Raw genomic sequence first — 19,473 nt, forward strand, 5'->3', positions numbered from 1 at the left:
ACACACTACAGCACACATACACACACAGTACACATAACACCCTCACAACACACACACTACACTCACACACAACATAAACACAAAACACACACACCACACAATACAAACAACAACAAACATATAACACAAACACATGCACAAGACACACAACACACACACAGCACATAGACAATGCACACACAACACACATATGTAGCAGCCTGGTTAAGATTTTTACTGCATTGCTGTAGGTATTTCATCTTAGCAGTCTGTTCTGCTTTCAGCCTGTTTAGGTTTGAGCAGAGGTAAGGGGCTTTCTTGTTCAGCTTAGGAATGGGGTGTCAGCCAGTCAGGATGGTGGAGCTGGGAGAAGACAGAAGGGAGGATGGTGGAGGATGCCATCTATGTTGCACAAGGAGCTTTGTGCAGATGAGTGGCTTCAGGAAGGAAGAACTAATACTCCCATGGGAGACCCGTGTGTTTGACATGTATTTCGAGCGACGTTTGGAAGGTGTGTGTTTTCACACAGGCGAGGGTCCAGCGCATGAGTTAAGGACAAGTTCAAGCTGAGCTCCAACTTGTGCACAGTTGACTGTTTAATGGGCCCTTTTGTTTTATTCTTTCTTTTCTTTAATAACTCTTCGGTTAAGTTGATGTTCATAAACATACTTCTTTATAATTGTATGCAGAGTGTACGATCTGTTATTTCTTGCCGGGGGCAGTAACTCACACAGCATTCACACAAACCGGGGTTTGGGTGGGCCACACATCCCAACCTCACGGCTTTGGCAGAACCAAAGTCCCTAGACGTACAGAGCCTGGAAAGGGTGGGATTTTCACCGTGGAGTCCAGAGGCTGTTAGCAAGGGGCTAACAAACCACATTTCCAGAGACCCCCAGTAAAAAGTGGTTTCACATACATACACAGAACAACACAGACAACTACACACAAAAAAAAACAAAATACACAGAGCATTACACATAACACACACACACAACACACAATAGACATAACATGCACACAACATACACATACACACACAATGCAGACATAATTCATAACACTCAACAGACACACTACACTCACACATAACACACACAGTACACATAACACCCTCACAACACAGAGACTACACTCACACACAAAACATACACACATAATACACATACTGTACACATACACAGCACAGACAGAATTCATAACACACACACACTACACTCACACACAACACAGTACACATTAACACCCTCACAATACTTACATAGAACACACACAGACTCAACACGCACACACATACACTTACACAACACACACACACACAAAACATATACAAAACACACACACACACACACACACCAGACAACACATACATACATTCCTCACACAAAATGCAGACACATAAGCACACACACATGGCACACAACATTCACAAACCACCACACACACCACAAACAACACATACATACACACACCCCACACACAAACATATGCAAACCACAACACACATGTGCAAAACACACACACAACACAAACATGTACACACCACAAACAACACATACATACACACACCCCACACACAAATATATGCAAACCACAACACACATGTGCAAAACACACACACAACACAAACATGTACACACCACAAACAACACATACATACACACACCCCACACACAACACAATCACACACAGTATTTTTCAGGGAAGTGGCAATATCTGCCTATTGCTCTGGTAATGTTAGTATACCTTATGTGCAATTTGTTATAAAACTAAATGTAACTTCTATGGCCTGGGCTATGACTCTAACTCATAGGACACTGAAAATAAAAATATTTACAATAAGTTAGCACTTTGTATCTTTGAGCAGAATAGAAATGTATGCCTGTTGCTCTGAAAGCATTACATTGTGTGTGTGTGAGTGAGTGAGTGAGTGAGTGAGTGAGTGAGTGAGTGAGTGAGTGAGTGTGTGTGTGTGTGTGTGTGTGTGTGTGTGTGTGTGTGTGTGTGTGTGTGTGTGTGTGTGTGTGTGTGTGTGTGTGTGTGCTCTCTGTGAAGCAAGTGTATATAACTTTTCAGACTTAACCGGCACTGTCGTGCAAATGCATGTATAGTCATCAGGAGCATGGAATGCATAAAACAAAGTTGGTCACAACAACTTGCCACGTAGCATTTTTCAGGAAACCGGCAATGTGTTCCTATCGCTCTGGTAATGCTACTGTCGCTTCTGTGCAATTTCTTATAAAACTGAATGTAACTTCTGTGGCCTAGGTTGCACATGGAAACAACTAGTTCCAAAACACTCTCTGCCATGGGATATTGAAAATAAAATGTTTACAATAAATCACCAGTTTGTATTTTTGAGAAAAATAAAAATGAATTCTTTTTCCTTTGGAAGCATTACTTATTATTGTCTGCAATTTCTATGAAGCAATAGCACATAACTCTCCAGGCTTACCTGGTACTCTCAGGCGAATGCACGTACAGTCATCAGGACCACAGAACATGTAAAATAAAGTTGTGTACAATAACTTACCACATAGCATTTTTCAGTAAAGTGGCAATGTCTGCCTTTGCTTTGGTAACACTAGCATAACTTATGTGCAATTTCTTATAAAACTGAATGTAGCTTCTATGGCCTAGGTTGCACATGGAAATAACTGGTTCTAAAACACCCTCTGCCGTGGGATACTTAAAATAAAAATGTTTACAACAAGTTACCACTTTGTGTTTTTGAGAAAAATAGAAATGAATTATTTTTGCTCTGGAAGCATTATGTTGTGTGTGTGTGTACTCTCTGTGAAGCAAGTGCATATAACCTTTCAGACATACCTGGCACTGGATGCAGATGTATGTGTATGGAACACATAGAATAAAGTCGGCCACAACAACTTACCACCTAGCGTTTTTCACGGAAGTGGCAATGTATTCCTAATGCTCCTGTTGCTTCTGTGCAATGTGTTATCAAACTGAATGTAACTTCTGTGGCTCAGGGTGGCCGTCAAAATGAAAGGTTCCAAAACTCTCTGCACCGTAGGATATCGAAAATAAAAATGTTCACAATTCCTCATCATTTCTGAGCAAAACAGGAATGTATACTTTTTGCCCAGGAAGCACTACTTTGTATTGTGTCTGATTTCTGTGATACAACACAACAACAGGCCCTTCGGCCCAGCGAGCCCATGCTGTCCAATTACACCCATGTGACCAATTAACCTACTGACCTGTGTGCCTTTGGAATGTGGGAGGAAACCAGAGCAGCCGGAGGAAACCTCTGCAGTGACTGGGAGAAGGTACAAATTCCTTAGGGACAGCGGCAGAAACTGAACGCGGGTCACCAGTGCTTTGCTACCGTCCCACCCCAAATTGATCAGGGCAACTGCAAGAGACTGAATGGAAACAAATCCTCCGATAGTGCGGCGAAATATCTTCAATAACGATTCTCTCCAAGTCATGACTTGGTAGAGCTAAGATATAACAAAGAGGTCCAAACAAATTACTAATGGAAGTTCAAGAGCACAATGTTTACCAGTTCACACTGTAAGAGCAACAAAAGTTTAAAGTGCCAAGAAAGAACCCTCCATGTAATATTCTTCCACCGATTCATAAATAGTTGTTAAGTACAGATATCATTTAAGTAGACCTGCTGCTGCCCTTGCACACCGTAAATCTTTGCCTCGTTGAACTGAGATTTGTATATCTGTAACTGGAGGTCTGCCTTTCACGGGGAAGCTCCTGGGAGACAGCTGGCCAGCGAAGGGTCGCCCCAGCAAATGCCCTATTCACACTGCGGCAAACCACAGTTTGTCACTGAAATAATCTATCATGCACTCAGTGGCCACCTTATTCAGTACTTCCTCTACCTAATAAAGAGGTCACCGAGTGTACGTTCATGGTCTTCTGCTGCTGCAGCCCGTCCACTTCAGGGTTTGACATGTTGTGCGTTCAGAGATGCCCTTCTGCACACTGCTGTGGTAATGTGTGGTTATCTGAGTTACTGTCACCTTCCTGTCAACCGGCTTGAACCAGTCTGGCCGTTCTCCTCTGACCTCTCTTATTGAAAAGGTATCATCACCAATAGAACTGCCACCCACCGTCTGCTTTTTTTCTCTCTGTTTTTGTACCATTCTCTGTAAACTCTAGAGGCTGTTGTGCGCAAAAACTCCAGGAGATCAGGATTTTCGGAGATGATCGGAACACCCCGTCTGACACGAACAATCATTCCACGGTCAAAGTCACACAGCTCACGTTTCTTTCCCGTTCGGATGTCTGGCCTGAGCCTCTGGTCTGCATGCCCCTGTGCATGGTGTTGCTTCCACATGGTTGGCCGATGAGTTCTTTGCATTATCAACTGGACATACAGGTGTACCTAATGAAGTGACCGCTGAGTACGCTCAGAGGCATGGAACTTCGGAAACGCCAAAAAGGAACGAAGGGCGAGCACTTTGTATGGAGACGCAGCATCAAAACCAGACGCATTAGGCACATGGGGCTACTACACAGTGACAATTATGACGGTTCTGCTCGTCGAGCATGTACATCCTATCATTTAAAAGAGTAGACTTTACTGTTGTAAGACAAGATTATCGGATATAGTACACACAAAACGCTGGAGGAACTGAGCAGGTCAGGTAGCATTTATGAAGAAGTATAAAGAGTCAAAGTTTAGTACCACTCCTTCATATTCTTTTCTACGGATGCTGCCTGACCTGCTGAGTTCCTCTAGCATTTTGTGCGTTCATGTGCCTCTCTGGATTTCCAGCATCTACAGAATCTCTTGTGTTCTAGGCTACTGTAAGTGGTGATGATTTGACATTGGTCTGAATGGCAATACTTGTACTGGGTGATTCCTAGTCACCTCCAGAATGTATCGGTTTGACTGCTTTGAGTGCAGAAGGGACGGGGTTGACCCTTTAGCATGTTTCATTTGACCAGCTCGATATCTGTGTCCTCTTCCATTTCCACATCTGAATCAAACAGCGAGTGGCCGGTCTGATCGGTGTCTGGAGTTTGTGAACAGGAAACACTGTTCTCAGTTAATTCTTCGTCAAACGTTTCCGTGCGCGAGTACAAACTGAAGTCTTGGAGTGGTGTGGGAGTCAAACTGTCCTCACTAGTTTCATCTTCGTTACTGTATGAGGCATCTTCACTTTCTTCCGTCCATTCAGGCCAAAACTTGCGCCTAATTCTCTCACAGTACATAGCAAGATTGACCAGCTCATCTGTAAAACAAGATTTAGAAAGGTGTTACTCGGCTTTCCGCACCAGCCCGGCATTCAAAACAGACCCTGGTTTCACCCAGAACAAGTATTGTCATTCAGACCGCTTACAGCAGCCTAGAACACATGGTTCTGAAAAGTTTCCAGAGGAGATTTGCCAAAATGGAATTACTTGCTATTGCCAGCAGAACATTTGACTTCCGGTAGAATGGTGGGGCGCCAGTTGCAGTGACTGTTCCAGGTCCAACTACTGGTGCAAATAATTCAGGATACTACAAAAACAACCTGGAGTTCTTGTGGTACCCTGAAACATTCAGCGAACTGGACTCTCAAGTATGCAGGTAGAGCCGCAGCAGCCATTGCTGGAGCGGACTCAGGGGGCCAGACTGAGGTGGCAGGGCCCGGGCCTGAGAGTGGATAACGAGCCAGATTAGAAGTGCTGATGCTCAAGGTAGAGGATAAACCAGCGTTCAGCTCACCACTCTGGGAGGCTTCACTTGCCTCAGCACTGAACGTGGCTCTGGGGCTGCGGCCTACAGCCATCAGGCTCCTGGACCGGCTGTCCTGCTGAACTGGCTCTGGGGCTGCGGCCTACAGCCATCAGGCTCCTGGACCGGCTGTCCTGCTGAACTGGCTCTGGGGCTGCGGCCTACAGCCATCAGGCTCCTGGACCGGCTGTCCTGCTGAACTGGCTCTGGGGCTGCGGCCTACAGCCATCAGGCTCCTGGACCGGCTGTCCTGCTGAACTGGCTCTGGGGCTGCGGCCTACAGCCATCAGGCTCCTGGACCGGCTGTCCTGCTGAACTGGCTCTGTGGCTGTGGACTTACTTTCGGGGACTCTGGATTTGCGTGAACAATTTGTTCTTTCTCTTTCGCACATTGGATGCATGTCTATCGTTAATGTATGGTGTGGGGATTTTGTTAATTCTACTGTAGGTGCTTGTTTTGTGACTGCCTGCAAGGTGAATCTCAAGGCTGTAAACGGCTTACAGACTTTGGTACTTTGATTGTCTTAAATCTTGGTCTTGGATCTCATTGGCACTTCAAGTTTCCCACCTTCTGCAGATCTCATTGGCTCTTCACGCGGCCTCGATCACCTGGACAATACCTATGTGAGGATGCTGCTTACTGACTACAGCTCAGCATTAAACACAATCATTTCCACAGTTCTAACTGAAAATCGCCAGAACCGGGGCCTCTGTACCTCCCTCTGCAATTAGATCCTCAACTTCCCAACCGGAAGACCACGATCTGTGCAGCTTGGAAATAACTTTTCCACTTCACTAACAATCAACACTGGTTCACCTCAGGGGTGTGTGCTCAGCCCACTGCTCTACTCCCTCTACACCCATCACTGTGTGGCTAGGCACAGCTCAAATGCCATCTGTAAATTTGCTGACCAGGGATCACATAACCAGCCCTCACAGCGGGATCTGAAGTGGGAAGAGTGAGCAGTTTCAATGTCCCTGAGGAGCTACCCTGCGCCCAACACATTGATGCAGCTACAACGAAGGCACGGCAGCAACAGTATTTCATCCGGAGTTTGGAGAGGTTTGGGATGTCACCAAAGACACTCGCAAATTTCTACAGACGTACCGTGCAGGGCATTCTGACTGGTATGGGTGGGGAGGGGACAACTGCAACAGGATGAAAGTATGCTGCAGAGAGCTGCAAACTTAGCACATCGTGGGCACCAGCCTCCATGGTATCCAGGACATTTCAAGCAGCAGAGTCTCAGAAAGGCGGTGTCCATCATTGGGGACCCCAGCACCCAGGTCATGCCCCGTTTCCATTGCCACCATCAGGAAGGAGGTGCAGAAGGCTAAAGGCACACACTCAGCGATTCAGGAACAGACGCTTCCCCTCTGCCATTAAATTTCTGAATGGACACTGAACCCATGAACACTACCTCACTACTTCTTTTATTTCTGCTTCTGCGATACTTATGTAATTGAACTATTTCTATATATGTACCCACTGTAATTTACATTTTTCGGTTATTATGTTTTGCATTGTACTACTGACATAAAGAGAACAGATTTCCTGACATGTGATATGATATTAAACCTGATTCTGTTGGACATTGGTCATACAAAACACTGTAAGTCTGGTTTTGATAGTTCACTGGTGGCGCTGCGTTGGGCAGGGCGGGCTCTCGTGCCATTGTGTTGCCTGTTGCAGCCACCAAGGGGAGTAGGTAGTGAGGGAGAGCACCGGACCGTGGCGGGGTTTCAGGTTGGCCCTCCTGTCGGTGCCACTCTCCAATGGTCGTGCCCTGGATTGCCTTTCTCTGTGGCTGATCCAGCATGAGATGAGAAACTGCTGCGTGCTTGTTCTTAGAGAAACACGGCTCCAGTTCACTACCCCATGCACCATCAATCTACAGGCCACACGGACTTGTGTTGATATTATTTGGTGACCGTATGTGATGGATCATAATTACATGTGCTGTGGGTAGCTATATGTACTTGTGTTTTGACCTTGACCCCGGAGGAACAGTGACTCATTTAGATGTATACATGTGATGGTTGAATGACAATTAAACTTGAACTTGAGCTAAAGCGAAGATGATGCTTAGAATCAACATATTATTATCAAAGAAAGCCATTCAGCTCATTCACTGCATACGGCTCCATTTCCAAAAACAAACCAATTATTTTCCTTTGTGCCATTCTAGTTCCCTTTCAAAGGCTGTTTGACTCAGTTTCCAACACCTTCACAGGTAGTAAATATGCATTCAGAAGCTCTTGCTGGTACCCTATGTGTTTGTTCTTTATAAACATTAGCTGCATTGAATCTCAAAGTAGTATATGGCGACATATGTGTACTTTAATAATAAATTTAGTTTGAACTTTGTGTAGCTAAATGCATTGGTAGTTTGCCAGTCTTTGTTCATTTTGGACGTGGTTTCAGAGATTTATAAAATAAGCTTAACAATGTTTTTTAACTTCTTTAACAATTTCTAAACCCTATTTTAATTTGTATATTATATAAATAGAAATTATAAATACATAAATTTAGAAACATCCCTCAAGACCTACTCTCAACGATTCAGGAACAGCTTCTTCCCTTCAACCATCAGATTTCTGAACAGTCTGTGAAGCCATGAATACTACCTCCCTATCTATATCCCTATCTATATCCCTATCTATAATTTTAGTCTGGTTCTCTTTCTCTCTCTTTTTCCCCCCTCACTATAATCTCCCCCCAGCCCTACCTTTCTTTCCCTTTTATTTCCCATAATTCTCCACCTTCCCCCTAGCCCATTTCCCTCAAGCCTATCACTTTCCAGCTCTCTACTTCATCCCTCCCCCCACTTCTTATCCCCCCTCGACCATCCCATGTTACTTCACTCCTGATGAAGGGTTTCGGCCCGAAACATCGTCACTACCTCCTCCCATAGATGCTGTCTGGCCTGCTGAGTTCTGCCAGCATTTTGTGTTTTTATTTAATACTACCTCACTATTTATTTAGTAATTTACAATAATTTATCTTTGTTATAGCCACAAAACAACACATTCCATGTCACATCACATTCCTGCTTCTAATTCCGTGCATCTTATGTCATTATGTGGTTATTTTCAGGTATTTCAGTTTTACAATGCACTTCACAATCAGAATCAGAACCAGGTTTAAGAATACCGGCATATGTCATGAAACTTGTTGAACATTTCATTTCAAATTTAGCTATGTGTATAATGACATGTAATTTCAGCATTATTGATCAAACTGTAAGAGATTTGGGAGTTCCTTGGAGCACGTCGGCAAAAGCCAAACTATTTTGCTGAAGCACCACCTTGTGGAGATATGGAGAATTTCAGGGACTGGATAATAATGGCAGTGACTCGTCTTTGGCACTAGAGGGCTCTGTTTTTCAGCATGTAATCTGGTAACCTGGATCAAAGATCAAGGATCAACTTTATTCAGCATACATATTTACATGTATTAGGAATTTGCTGTGGTGTGTTGGCATGACATGTAGCAAAAACAAAATTCATCGATAATAAAGAATTATATACAAATAAATTGAGGTTTAGGTACAGATATACAAACGTTTGTAGAATAAAAGGTGCATAAGTACATAAATACTAGTATATTGTGTATTTACAATGTAAATACCATTATAAAAAGTTGTTTGAAGTCTTTACAATGCCGAAGAGTGACTGAAGTAGTTGGATTGGGAGAGCTAATTGGATCAGATTAACTGCCTGGGGAAGACACTTCTAAAATGGTATCGTCAACACAATATTGTCTCCTGTACAAGTGGGAAGAAGTCTCCTTGTAATTATGATGTTTGTTTAATGCAAATTAAATAAACTAGTATATAGTGAAAACATTAATAGTCTCAAAGTTTCTAAAAAATTTATGTGGAAACCTGGTGTCAGTCCATTTTTGATGCAAGAGTTTCAGGAAATTTTGGTATGAGTTTAAAGTTATTTTCATTGAGTGGTTGAGCGAGCTAGGCAAGTTTTCTTTGGAATGAAAGAGGATGAGAGGTGACTTGATAGAGTTGAAAAGATGATTAGGGACATTGATGGGGTGGAAAGTCAGAGACTTCTTCTCAGGCCTGAAATGGTTAATACGAGACAGCACAACATTTTGGAAGTGTATGGGCATGGGCTTTGATAGAAGAAATGAAAGAGTTGCCTATTTTCTAAACGGAGAGAAAATTCAAAAATCTGAGGCACAAAGGGACTTGAGAGTCCTTGTGCAGGATTCCCTGAAGGTTAATTTGCAGGTTAAGTCTGTGGCGAGAAAGGCAAATGAGATGTTAGCATTCATTCCAAGAGGACAAGAATATAAAAGCACGGATATAATGTAGAAACTTTATAAAGCACTGGTGAGGCCTCACTTGGAGTATTGTGAGCAGTCTTGGGCCCCTTATTTAAGAAAAGATGTGCTGAAACTGGAGAGGGTTCAAAGAAGGTTCACAAAAAATTAGTCCAAGATTAAGCAGCTTGTCCAATTGATGGCTCTGGGACTATATTCGAGCAACACACACAAAATGCTCAGCAGGCCAGGCAGCATCTAGGAAAAGAGTACAGTCGACATTTCTACTGACCTGCTGAGTTTCTTCAGGAAGGAGACTGGGGCTGAGAGGAAAACTGGATCAGCCATGATGAAATGGCAGAGCAGACCTGATTGGGCCAAGGGGCCTACTTCTGCTCCTATATCTTAAAGTGATTGGACGAAAACACAGGGAGAAATTAGGAGTAGTTATTTTTACACAGGGAGTGGTGAGTGCCTGGAACGTGCGCCCAGGGATGGTGGTAGAGGCAGGTGCTTTAGATACATTTAAGAGACTCTTGGGCAGGGTTCTTCAAGTTTTCATACCTAGGGGGTCAGGGTTGGGGTGGTGGGGATGAGCTCCAACTAAATATTAAATGCTCCCAATGGTGTGCGTCTCAAATGGTCTCTGACAACCAAGTCTAGCTCCTGGCCTTCACACGTGGCTTAGCTGCTCAACCCTGCAGAACAATTTCTGCTGACAGGAGAACGGGCAAAGGTGTGTTAAACCAGTCACTCATCGATGTACTTTATTTATCTAGAGACACGGCACAGAATAGGCCTTTTGGGCCCTTCCAGCCTTGCTGCCCAGCAATCTCTGACTATACCCCAGTCTACAAGTTACAATAATCTACCTTTGGACAGTGGAAGGAAACTGTACAAGTTCCTTACACAGCATGCCAGGATTGGAGTCCTATCTCCAACAGTGTTGCACTGGTACTCTACCGTGGTGGCTCTAATCTCAAACCTCCGCTGCCTTACGGCTACACCCTCTCACGGGGGAGGGTTCAGGGGCAAACCCCGAGGGATATTCCAGAACTGGAGTCCCTGCGTTGAATTCAACGCTGACTGGCGACTCCTGTGCCGCCGCTGGTGCCAAACTGTACCAGCCTCTGCCGTTCTTTTGGATTCATCAGTTGTGTGGAGAGGGGGAGCCTGCTCTCCATATCATACTGCCCTGGCTTGCGGATCACGTAGACAGCTGGGATGCAAACTCCAAGGTTGACCCCAGCCAATGGAGGGCCTAAAAGGTAGGCTCATGGATGGAGGAAAAATGGAGGGTTATGTGGGAGGGATGGGTGAGATCAATCTTGGTTCAAAGGTCGGCACAACGTCGTGGGCTAAAGGCACAGCTGTGCTGTACCTTTCTAAATTTATAGTCAACCAGGATTTCCTCACACTTTAGCTTCAATTTTGCAAAACTGGTTGTAGACGGGTCATATTCTGTATGGAGGTCGGTGACCAGTGGTGTGCCTCAGGGATCTGTTCTGGGACACCTACTCTTTGTGATTTTTATATATAATCTGTTTGAGGAAGTAAAGGGATGGGTTAGTAAGTTTGCTGATGACACAAAGGTTAGGGGTGTTGTGGATAGTGTGGAGGGCTATCAGAGGTTACAGCGGGACATTGATAGGATGTAAAACTGGGCTGAGAAGTGGCAGATGGAGTTCAACCCAGGTAAGTGTGAGGTGGTTCATTTTGGTAGGTGAAATATGATGACAGAATATAGTATTAATGGTAAGACTCATGTCAGTGTGGAGGATCAGAGGGATCTTGGGGTCTGAGTCCATAGGACACTCAGGACACCCAAGGCTGCTGTGCAAGTTGAATCTGTGGTTAAGAAAGTACACGGTGCATTAGCTTTCATCAACTGCGGGATTGAGTTTGGGAGCTGAGAGTTAGTGCTGCAGCTATATAGGACCCTAGTCAGACCCCACTTGGAGTACTGTGCTCAGTTCTGGTCACCTCACTACAGGAAGGATGTGGAAACCATAGAAAGGGTGCAGAGGAGATTTACAAGGATGTTGCCTGGATTGGGGAGCATGCCTTCTGAGAACAGGTTGAGTGAACTCGGCCTTTTCTCCTTGGAGTGACGGAAGATGAGAGGTGACTTGATAGAGGAGTACAAGATAATGAGAGGCATTGATCGTGTGAATAGTCAGAGGCTTTTCCCCAGGGCTGAAATGGCTAGCACAAGAGGGCATAGTTTTAAGGTGCTTGGAAGCAGGTACAGAGGAGATGTCAGGGGTAAGTTTTTTACTCAGAGTGGTGAGTGCGTGGAATGGGCTGCCAGCAACGGTGGTGGAGCTGGATACGATAGGGTCTTTTAAGAGACTCCTGGACAGGTACATGGAGCTCGGAAAAATAGAGGGCTATGCGTAAGCCCAGTAATTTCTAAGGTAGGGACATGTTCAGCACAACTTTGTGGGCTGAAGGGCCTGTATTGTGCTGTAGGTTTTCTATGTTTCTATGTTTATTTTGGAGCAGTGGCGGGTGAGAGGAGATCTGACAGAGATCTATGAGAGGTGTAGATAGAGTAGGCAGACACTAACTTTACCCTAGGTTTGAAATGTCTCATACAAGAGTGCGTGCATTTAAGATGAGAGGGAGTAACTTCAAAGGAGATGTGAGGGGCAAGTTTTTTTACACAGGGAGTGGAGGGTGTCTGGAGTGCACTGCCTGGGGTGGTAGTAGAGGTAGGAACATAAGAGGCTTTTGAGAGGCATTTAAATAGGTGTATAAACGTGAGGGAAATGGAAGGACGTGGACATTGTGTAGTCAGAGGTGACTCGTTTAGTTGGCCAATTGATTTGGTTTGCACCACATTGTGGGCGAACGGGCCTGTTCCTGTGCCGTACTGTTCTGTGTTCTATGTTTTGAGCCAATGAGGGGATTTGGATCCTCAGAAAGTTTTCAATGAGAAGGGAGGCTGGTGAACAAGGTAAGTAGACCAGAGGAACGTCACGTCGCTATTACATGAATTGAGAATCATTTCACAGATTTTGTACCAACAAAGAGACTTTTTCAGGTTGGCAGGCTAAGATCATAGGGGTAGCACAGGGATCAATGCTTTGTTCCAACCAGTCAACCCTGTACAATCTATAAGCTTTTTCAGCTATAACATTAGCTACAGTTGTTTTCTGATTTTTATCCCGAAGCTGACTCCCTTGTCTTGTTTTTCTTTTGTTAATGTGGTGGTCCTCGTTGCTTGTGTTGTTCCGCTGAACGTTACAGGCATATGCTGGGTCAGCATCGGTAGGTGTGGGGGGGACTTTTACAACTGTTATTACCCCTCGAACATCAGGCTCTTGAGCCGGAGGGGATAACTCCACTCAACTTCACAGAGCCCAGTTCCCACGACGTATGGACATTTTCAAGGAATCTTCGTCTGATATTTATTGCTTATTTATTTATTTATTATTATTATGCTTTTCTTTTCAGTTTATCGTCTTTTGCACATTAGCTGTTGGCCTGTCTTGTTGTCTGCTGTCTCCCATTGACTCTACTGTTGCTCGTTGTACTCACTGTGAATGCCCACAAGAAAATAAATCTCGGGGTAGAGTATGAATGTACTTTGAACTTGCTGTTACCTTGGGTGTGTTGGCTGTTAGTTCAGATGATGCATTTCATGATATGTTTTGATGTACATGTGATAAATAGACCCGAATCTAAATCTCAATACTTCTCACCTCTGATCAGCCTCTCTGGTCTGGTTCCAGGCAGAGTCCACATTGCCTGAGCCAATTGCCCAAACACAGCCGCATCAACTGTAGACAGCCTAGGGCCCATGAAGTACTTCTTATCGCCTAGAAACATCGAACAAAATCACTTTAGCTTCCTGGTGGGAGGGTCCCAACCTGCAACGTTCAACATTAACCCCTCCACAGTTGTCACCTGCTGAGGATCTCCAGCATTTTCAGATTGTACTATCGACTTCGATCTGTCTGCCCGTTGCTAACGTAACACAGTCCACACAAGCACTCGGCAGGGATGCGTGCTCCGCTCGGCCCGGCAAACCGCCTTTTCCAAAAGCTCCCTTCTGGAAAATGCTTTTCAAACAAAAACGTCACGCCATTTTAAATAGTTCTTCCCCCCAGGGAGTTAACTTGGTCAACAGCCCTCCCACCCTCAATCACTGCAGTGCACTGTCACCGCTTTTTATAATGCCGTCACATTGCAAAAGCATGGTTGTATCTATGTACGGCTATGCCACACCTGTACTTTAACCTCTAACTTTACTGTTATAGAATTCTTTATTCTTATCGTTATTGGACGTAGTATTCTGTTGCATGTCATGCCAACATGACGCAGCAAATTCCTGACAGTGGATTCCCGTCAACTGGGAAACATCGATCAGGTCCAGTACATTTTGGCCCAATTAAGTGGCAGCCCCAATTAGTCAAAGTTTCATGAAAGTAGTTAAAAAGGTATAGAAAAGACAAACTGAGTAACACACTATGTATTCAAATGAAATACAGAAGACATTAGAACACTGCCAATAGTACTGCAGTACTATAAAACTGTGTATTTGTTCCTAATACTTATTGTCGAAGGAATTCGTCCACGTCACATCCTTTTGACAGTAAATTAACAAAATCAGTGCAGATTTTAACCCAATGCAGATAATCGACTGCTTTCATACAAACTGTCAATGATTGCATCCTCCAAATCTTCAGTTTCATTGTAACATTCAAGATGATCGTCAACACAGCTTTCCCCCACTAGCCGAAGGTAGAGTGTTCCCATGAAACGGGTCGTAAGCCGGGATGGCGTAAAGTGAAGAAGCAATTGCCATTTAGTTATATGGGAAAAATCTGTGAGCGTTCGCAGACCCAAAAAAATAACCTACCAAATCATGACAAATAACACATGAAACCTAAAATAACAGTAACATATACTAAAAGCAGGAATGATCTGATAAATACACAGCCTATATGAAGTAGAAATACTTTTCTGCAATCATTGCAGCGTTGTCAATCGCAGCGAAAATCTCACGCAATTGCTTCACATTCAGTTCCTGGACATCCTCACTTTCGGGCCGTTCACTACTGCGTTCGGTTTCGATTGTTATCCTTTCCTCTGCAATTGCATCAGCTCTTCATCTGTCAGTTCTTGGTCATGGGAAGCCAAAACCTCTTTAACATCATCTTCGTCAACTTCCACAAACCCAGCCTCCTTAGCCAAACTCACTATTGCCGTATATAGTGTTGATGGTCCGAAGCCTTTAAGATCGTTCACTGCTTCGGGACATAGTTTCCTCCGAACGCCATTTCTCATCGAGACTGTTAGCCTATGGAGAGCATCTCCAATGTTGGCGATTGCCAATTTTATATTGTACTCTTTCCCGATCTCTCGCAAAGATGTTTCGGAGTTGCCCTCTCTGTCAATGGCACTTACAATAAAACACATCACGTTTTGCGTATAGTAAGCCTTGATTGTGGCTGTTAGGCCGTGGTCACACGGCTGCAGCAACCATGTCGTATTCGGTGGTAAGAACGCAACACGAATGTTACCGCCATACTCGGTAATGCCTGGTGGATGATCGGCACAATTATCGACAATCACAAGACACGTATTATCAAGGTTATTTTCTCTACAGTATTTTTCAACAAAAGGACTAACGTATCCACTCATGTACTCAGATAAAAGCACTTGAGTATTCCAACCACTTGGATGTGAACGGAACACAACGGGAAGTGTTTTCTTATCAACGCCTTTACGTGCCCTCGGATTTTCCGAATGGTATACCAGTAGAGGCTTAAGGCCAGCATCACCAGTGGCGTTAATAATAGGCATTAGGGTGAACCTGTCCTTCGATGCCTTGTGTCCCTTAGCCTGCTTTTCTTCTATCGAAATAAATGTCTTGCTCGGCAATTTTTTCCAATAAATTGCAGTTTCGTCACAGTTAAACACTTGCTTATATGAATCACCATCTTCTGTAATTATTTTCTTCAGTTCTGCTGGGACCTTTTCGGCAGCTTCACTATCAGCCGAAGCACTCTCTCCAGTAAACGTTAAACTATGAAGCTGCCCTCGCCTCAGAAACCGATCAAACCACCCATGACTACCTTTAAATTCCACTTTCGCAACACTTTCATCACCATCGTCCAGTGCTTTCTGTTTCAGCTTATTAAGAAAACTGACTGATTTCTCCTTAAGAACAAGATAACTTAACGGAACACCACGCTTTGTACACCCATCAGTCCACTCAAGCAATAGACTTTCCATTTTATCCATTATTGGATGCCGACTAAGAGAGACCACTTTGCTACAAGCAGAACCAACAGTAACATTGGCAGCTTTCAAAATTCTTTCTCTCTGCGTGTAAGTAGTGCGAATGGTGAATGCAGGCAAATTCAACGCGTGGACAATGTCCTTACTTCGTTCACCATGATCGAAACGCTTAATTATGTCTAGTTTTACATTGAGTGTAACACCCTTACGAGCTCTTTTAGGCTTTTCCGATACAGGTACCTTAGAACTCATCTTGCTAACGGATGCAAAATAAATGGACATAAAGCACAGATGCTCACAGGCACGTGTTTAAGCAATGGCGGCTGAATGCGGTTCCGGGGGAGGAGCTTCGCTGCCTTGTTTCACACGCTGCCTTTCTTCGTAACAGTGAAAACACCTTCTGTTAGCAAAAACAGGTAACTAATGTAGGTCTTTCGTAACAGCGAGTTGACGTAAAGTGAACGTTCGAAAAACGGGGGATGCCTGTACCTTCAAATTCTTCATAGTTCCTAACTTGTTGAAGTAGTGAAATCATTTCATTTCACTCCAAACCGTTTCTGGCATCTGCAAGCCTGAATGCTTGAAACTGCAGTGAGCAAAACAGTTCTGAATTGTCTCACTGCTTATTTCACACCAGCTGTCAGTGACAAAAATCACTGCTTTTTGAACACAAACACACACAACTGGCACTATTTAAAAACTGTTCGCTCAGAGTACGAGGGGTGATTGATAAGCTCGTGGCCTAAGGTAGAAGGAGTCAAATTTAGAAAACCTAGCACATTTATTTTTCCTACATTTACACACTTAGTCCAGCGGTCATGGAGCATACGGATCCCTTCGTTGTAGAAGTCTCTAGAAGTGGGCCACAGCAGGGGTGATTGATAAGTTCATGTCCTAAGTTAGAAGGAGATGAGTTATTAACTTCAAACTTTCTGCATTTTCACTCAGAGTTGAACTGCATGTGCATGTAACGAGAACTGTATAACTCATCTCCTTCTACCTTAGGCCACGAACTTATCAATCACCCGTGCTATGGACCACCAGGAGGTCCAAGACTCTCTTGTTACTTGCACGTGCAGGTCAACTCTTTGAGTGAAAATGCAGGAAGTTTGAAGTTAATAACTCACCTCCTTCTACCTTAGGCCACGAACTTATCAATCACCTCTGCTATGGACCACTTCTACAAAGAAGGATCTGTATGCTCCACGACCGCTGGACTAAGTGTGTACATGTAGGAGGGGACTATGTTGAAAAATAAATGTGCTAGGTTTTCTAAAACTGACTCTTTCTACCTTAGGCCACAAACTTATCAGTCACCCCTCGTACAATGTTGTGTCCGACAGCCTCACAAAGCACACGTGACTGACGCTAGTCTGAGACTGTTTGGTAACAGTCTCCTGCCGCAATTAAGCAGCGTAGCATCCCAAATAAATTAAGGGAATCCCGTCCATGTTCTTGATTAGTTTTTGTTCTTTTAGAGTGTCCCAAGTAAGTGGTTGCCCCGATTAACCGACGGCCCGATGAACTGAAATCCACTGTACATGCGTGGCTAAGCACAGCTCAAAGGCCATTTATAAGTTCACCGAAGACACCACTGTTCTGAGCAAAACCTCAGGTGATGATGAGGAGGCATACAGGAATGAGATAGGTCGGCTGAGATAGTCAGGAGAACCAAGGAGCTTCAGGAAGGGGACGTCTGGAGAACACACACCTGTCCTCATTGAGGGGTCAACGGTGGAATGGGTGAGCAGCTTCAAGTTCCTGGGTGACAGCATCTCGGAGGATCCATCCTGGGCCCAGCATGTTGATGCAATCATGAAGAAGGCACGTCTGAGTATGTCACCAAAGACTCTTGGAAATCTCTATATTACAGTCGGCCCTCCTTATCCGTGGATTCAACCGACTGCGGATCGGGAAAACCCGGAAGTTCTCTCTCCAGCACTCGCTGCTTGAGCATGTACAGACTATTTTTTCTCATCATTATTCCCTAAACAATACATTATAACAACTATTTACATAGCATTTACATTGTATTCAGTATTATAAGTAATCTAGAAATGACTTTAAAGTACAGGCTGACCCCGGGTTATGAATGAGTTCCATTCCCGAGTCCGTCTTTAAGTCGGATTTGAAGTCGGAACAGGTACATCCGGTATTATTTAATGTCAGCTAGTAGATGTTTTTCTTAGTATATAGTACATATTTTACCTTTCTATGCATATAAAACACTTAAGAAACATACGTATTTCAATAATTTAACCACTGCATTGCTGAGTAATAATTGTAGCTTTCATCGGGGCAGGGCCTTTCACATGCTCCATTAAAATTGTTCCGATTGTTGACCAACTGTAGCCTAACGCTTTTCCAAAGACCGATGGCGTTTCACCTCTTTCCGATCGCTTTATTACTTCCACCTTATTTTCAATCGGGATCGTAATTATTTTCGTGAACAGAAACACTGCGGATTCAGAGCTGCACCGCCAGGTCCTAATGTCCACCACACTGAGACAGGTTAAATAAAGTCCAGGTTTCCACTGGGTCCTAATGTCCACCGCACTGAGACAGGTTAAATAAAGTCCGGGTTTCCACTGGGTCCTAAAGACCACCGCACTGAGACAGGTTAAATAAAGTCCGGGTTTCCACTGGGTCCTAAAGACCACCGCACTGAGCATGTTAAATAAAGTCCGGGTTTCCACTGGGTCCTAATGTCCACCGCACTGAGCATGTTAAATAAAGTCCGGGTTTCCACTGGGTCCTAATGTCCACCGCACTGAGCATGTTAAATAAAGTCCGGGTTTCCACTGGGTCCTAATGTCCACCTCACTGAGACAGGTTAAATAAAGTCCGGGTTTCCACTGGGTCCTAATGTCCACCGCACTGAGCATGTTAAATAAAGTCCGGGTTTCCACTGGGTCCTAATGTCCACCGCACTGAGACAGGTTAAATAAAGTCCGGGTTTCCACTGGGTCCTAATGTCCACCTCACTGAGACAGGTTAAATAAAGTCCGGGTTTCCACTGGGTCCTAATGTCCACCGCACTGAGACAGGTTAAATAAAGTCCGGGTTTCCACTGGGTCCTAATGTCCACCGCACTGAGACAGGTTAAATAAAGTCCGGGTTTCCACTGGGTCCTAATGTCCACCGCACTGAGACAGGTTAAATAATGTCCGGGTTTCCACTGGGTCCTAATGTCCACCGCACTGAGACAGGTTAAATAAAGTCCGGGTTTCCACTGGGTCCTAATGTCCACCGCACT

The 19,473-nt window shown here is 44.3% G+C and overlaps 1 protein-coding gene across 1 annotated transcript in view; it reads right to left on the minus strand.

Annotated features, from left to right (window-relative positions):
- Positions 1-2,251: 2,251 nt before the first annotated feature.
- The window catches only part of faxcb (failed axon connections homolog, metaxin like GST domain containing b), a 76,372-nt gene continuing 59,150 nt past the window's right edge, over positions 2,252-19,473 (minus strand). The window contains exons 5-6 of the mRNA XM_073055748.1: positions 13,673-13,789; positions 2,252-5,198 (exon numbers count right to left, since the gene is read on the minus strand). Coding sequence (XP_072911849.1) covers positions 4,900-5,198; positions 13,673-13,789 — 416 coding nt within the window. The 3' untranslated portion in view covers positions 2,252-4,899. The remainder of the gene's footprint in view (positions 5,199-13,672; positions 13,790-19,473) is intronic.

Source organism: Hemitrygon akajei, chromosome 9 (assembly GCF_048418815.1).
Source record: "Hemitrygon akajei chromosome 9, sHemAka1.3, whole genome shotgun sequence".
NCBI lineage: Eukaryota > Metazoa > Chordata > Chondrichthyes > Myliobatiformes > Dasyatidae > Hemitrygon > Hemitrygon akajei.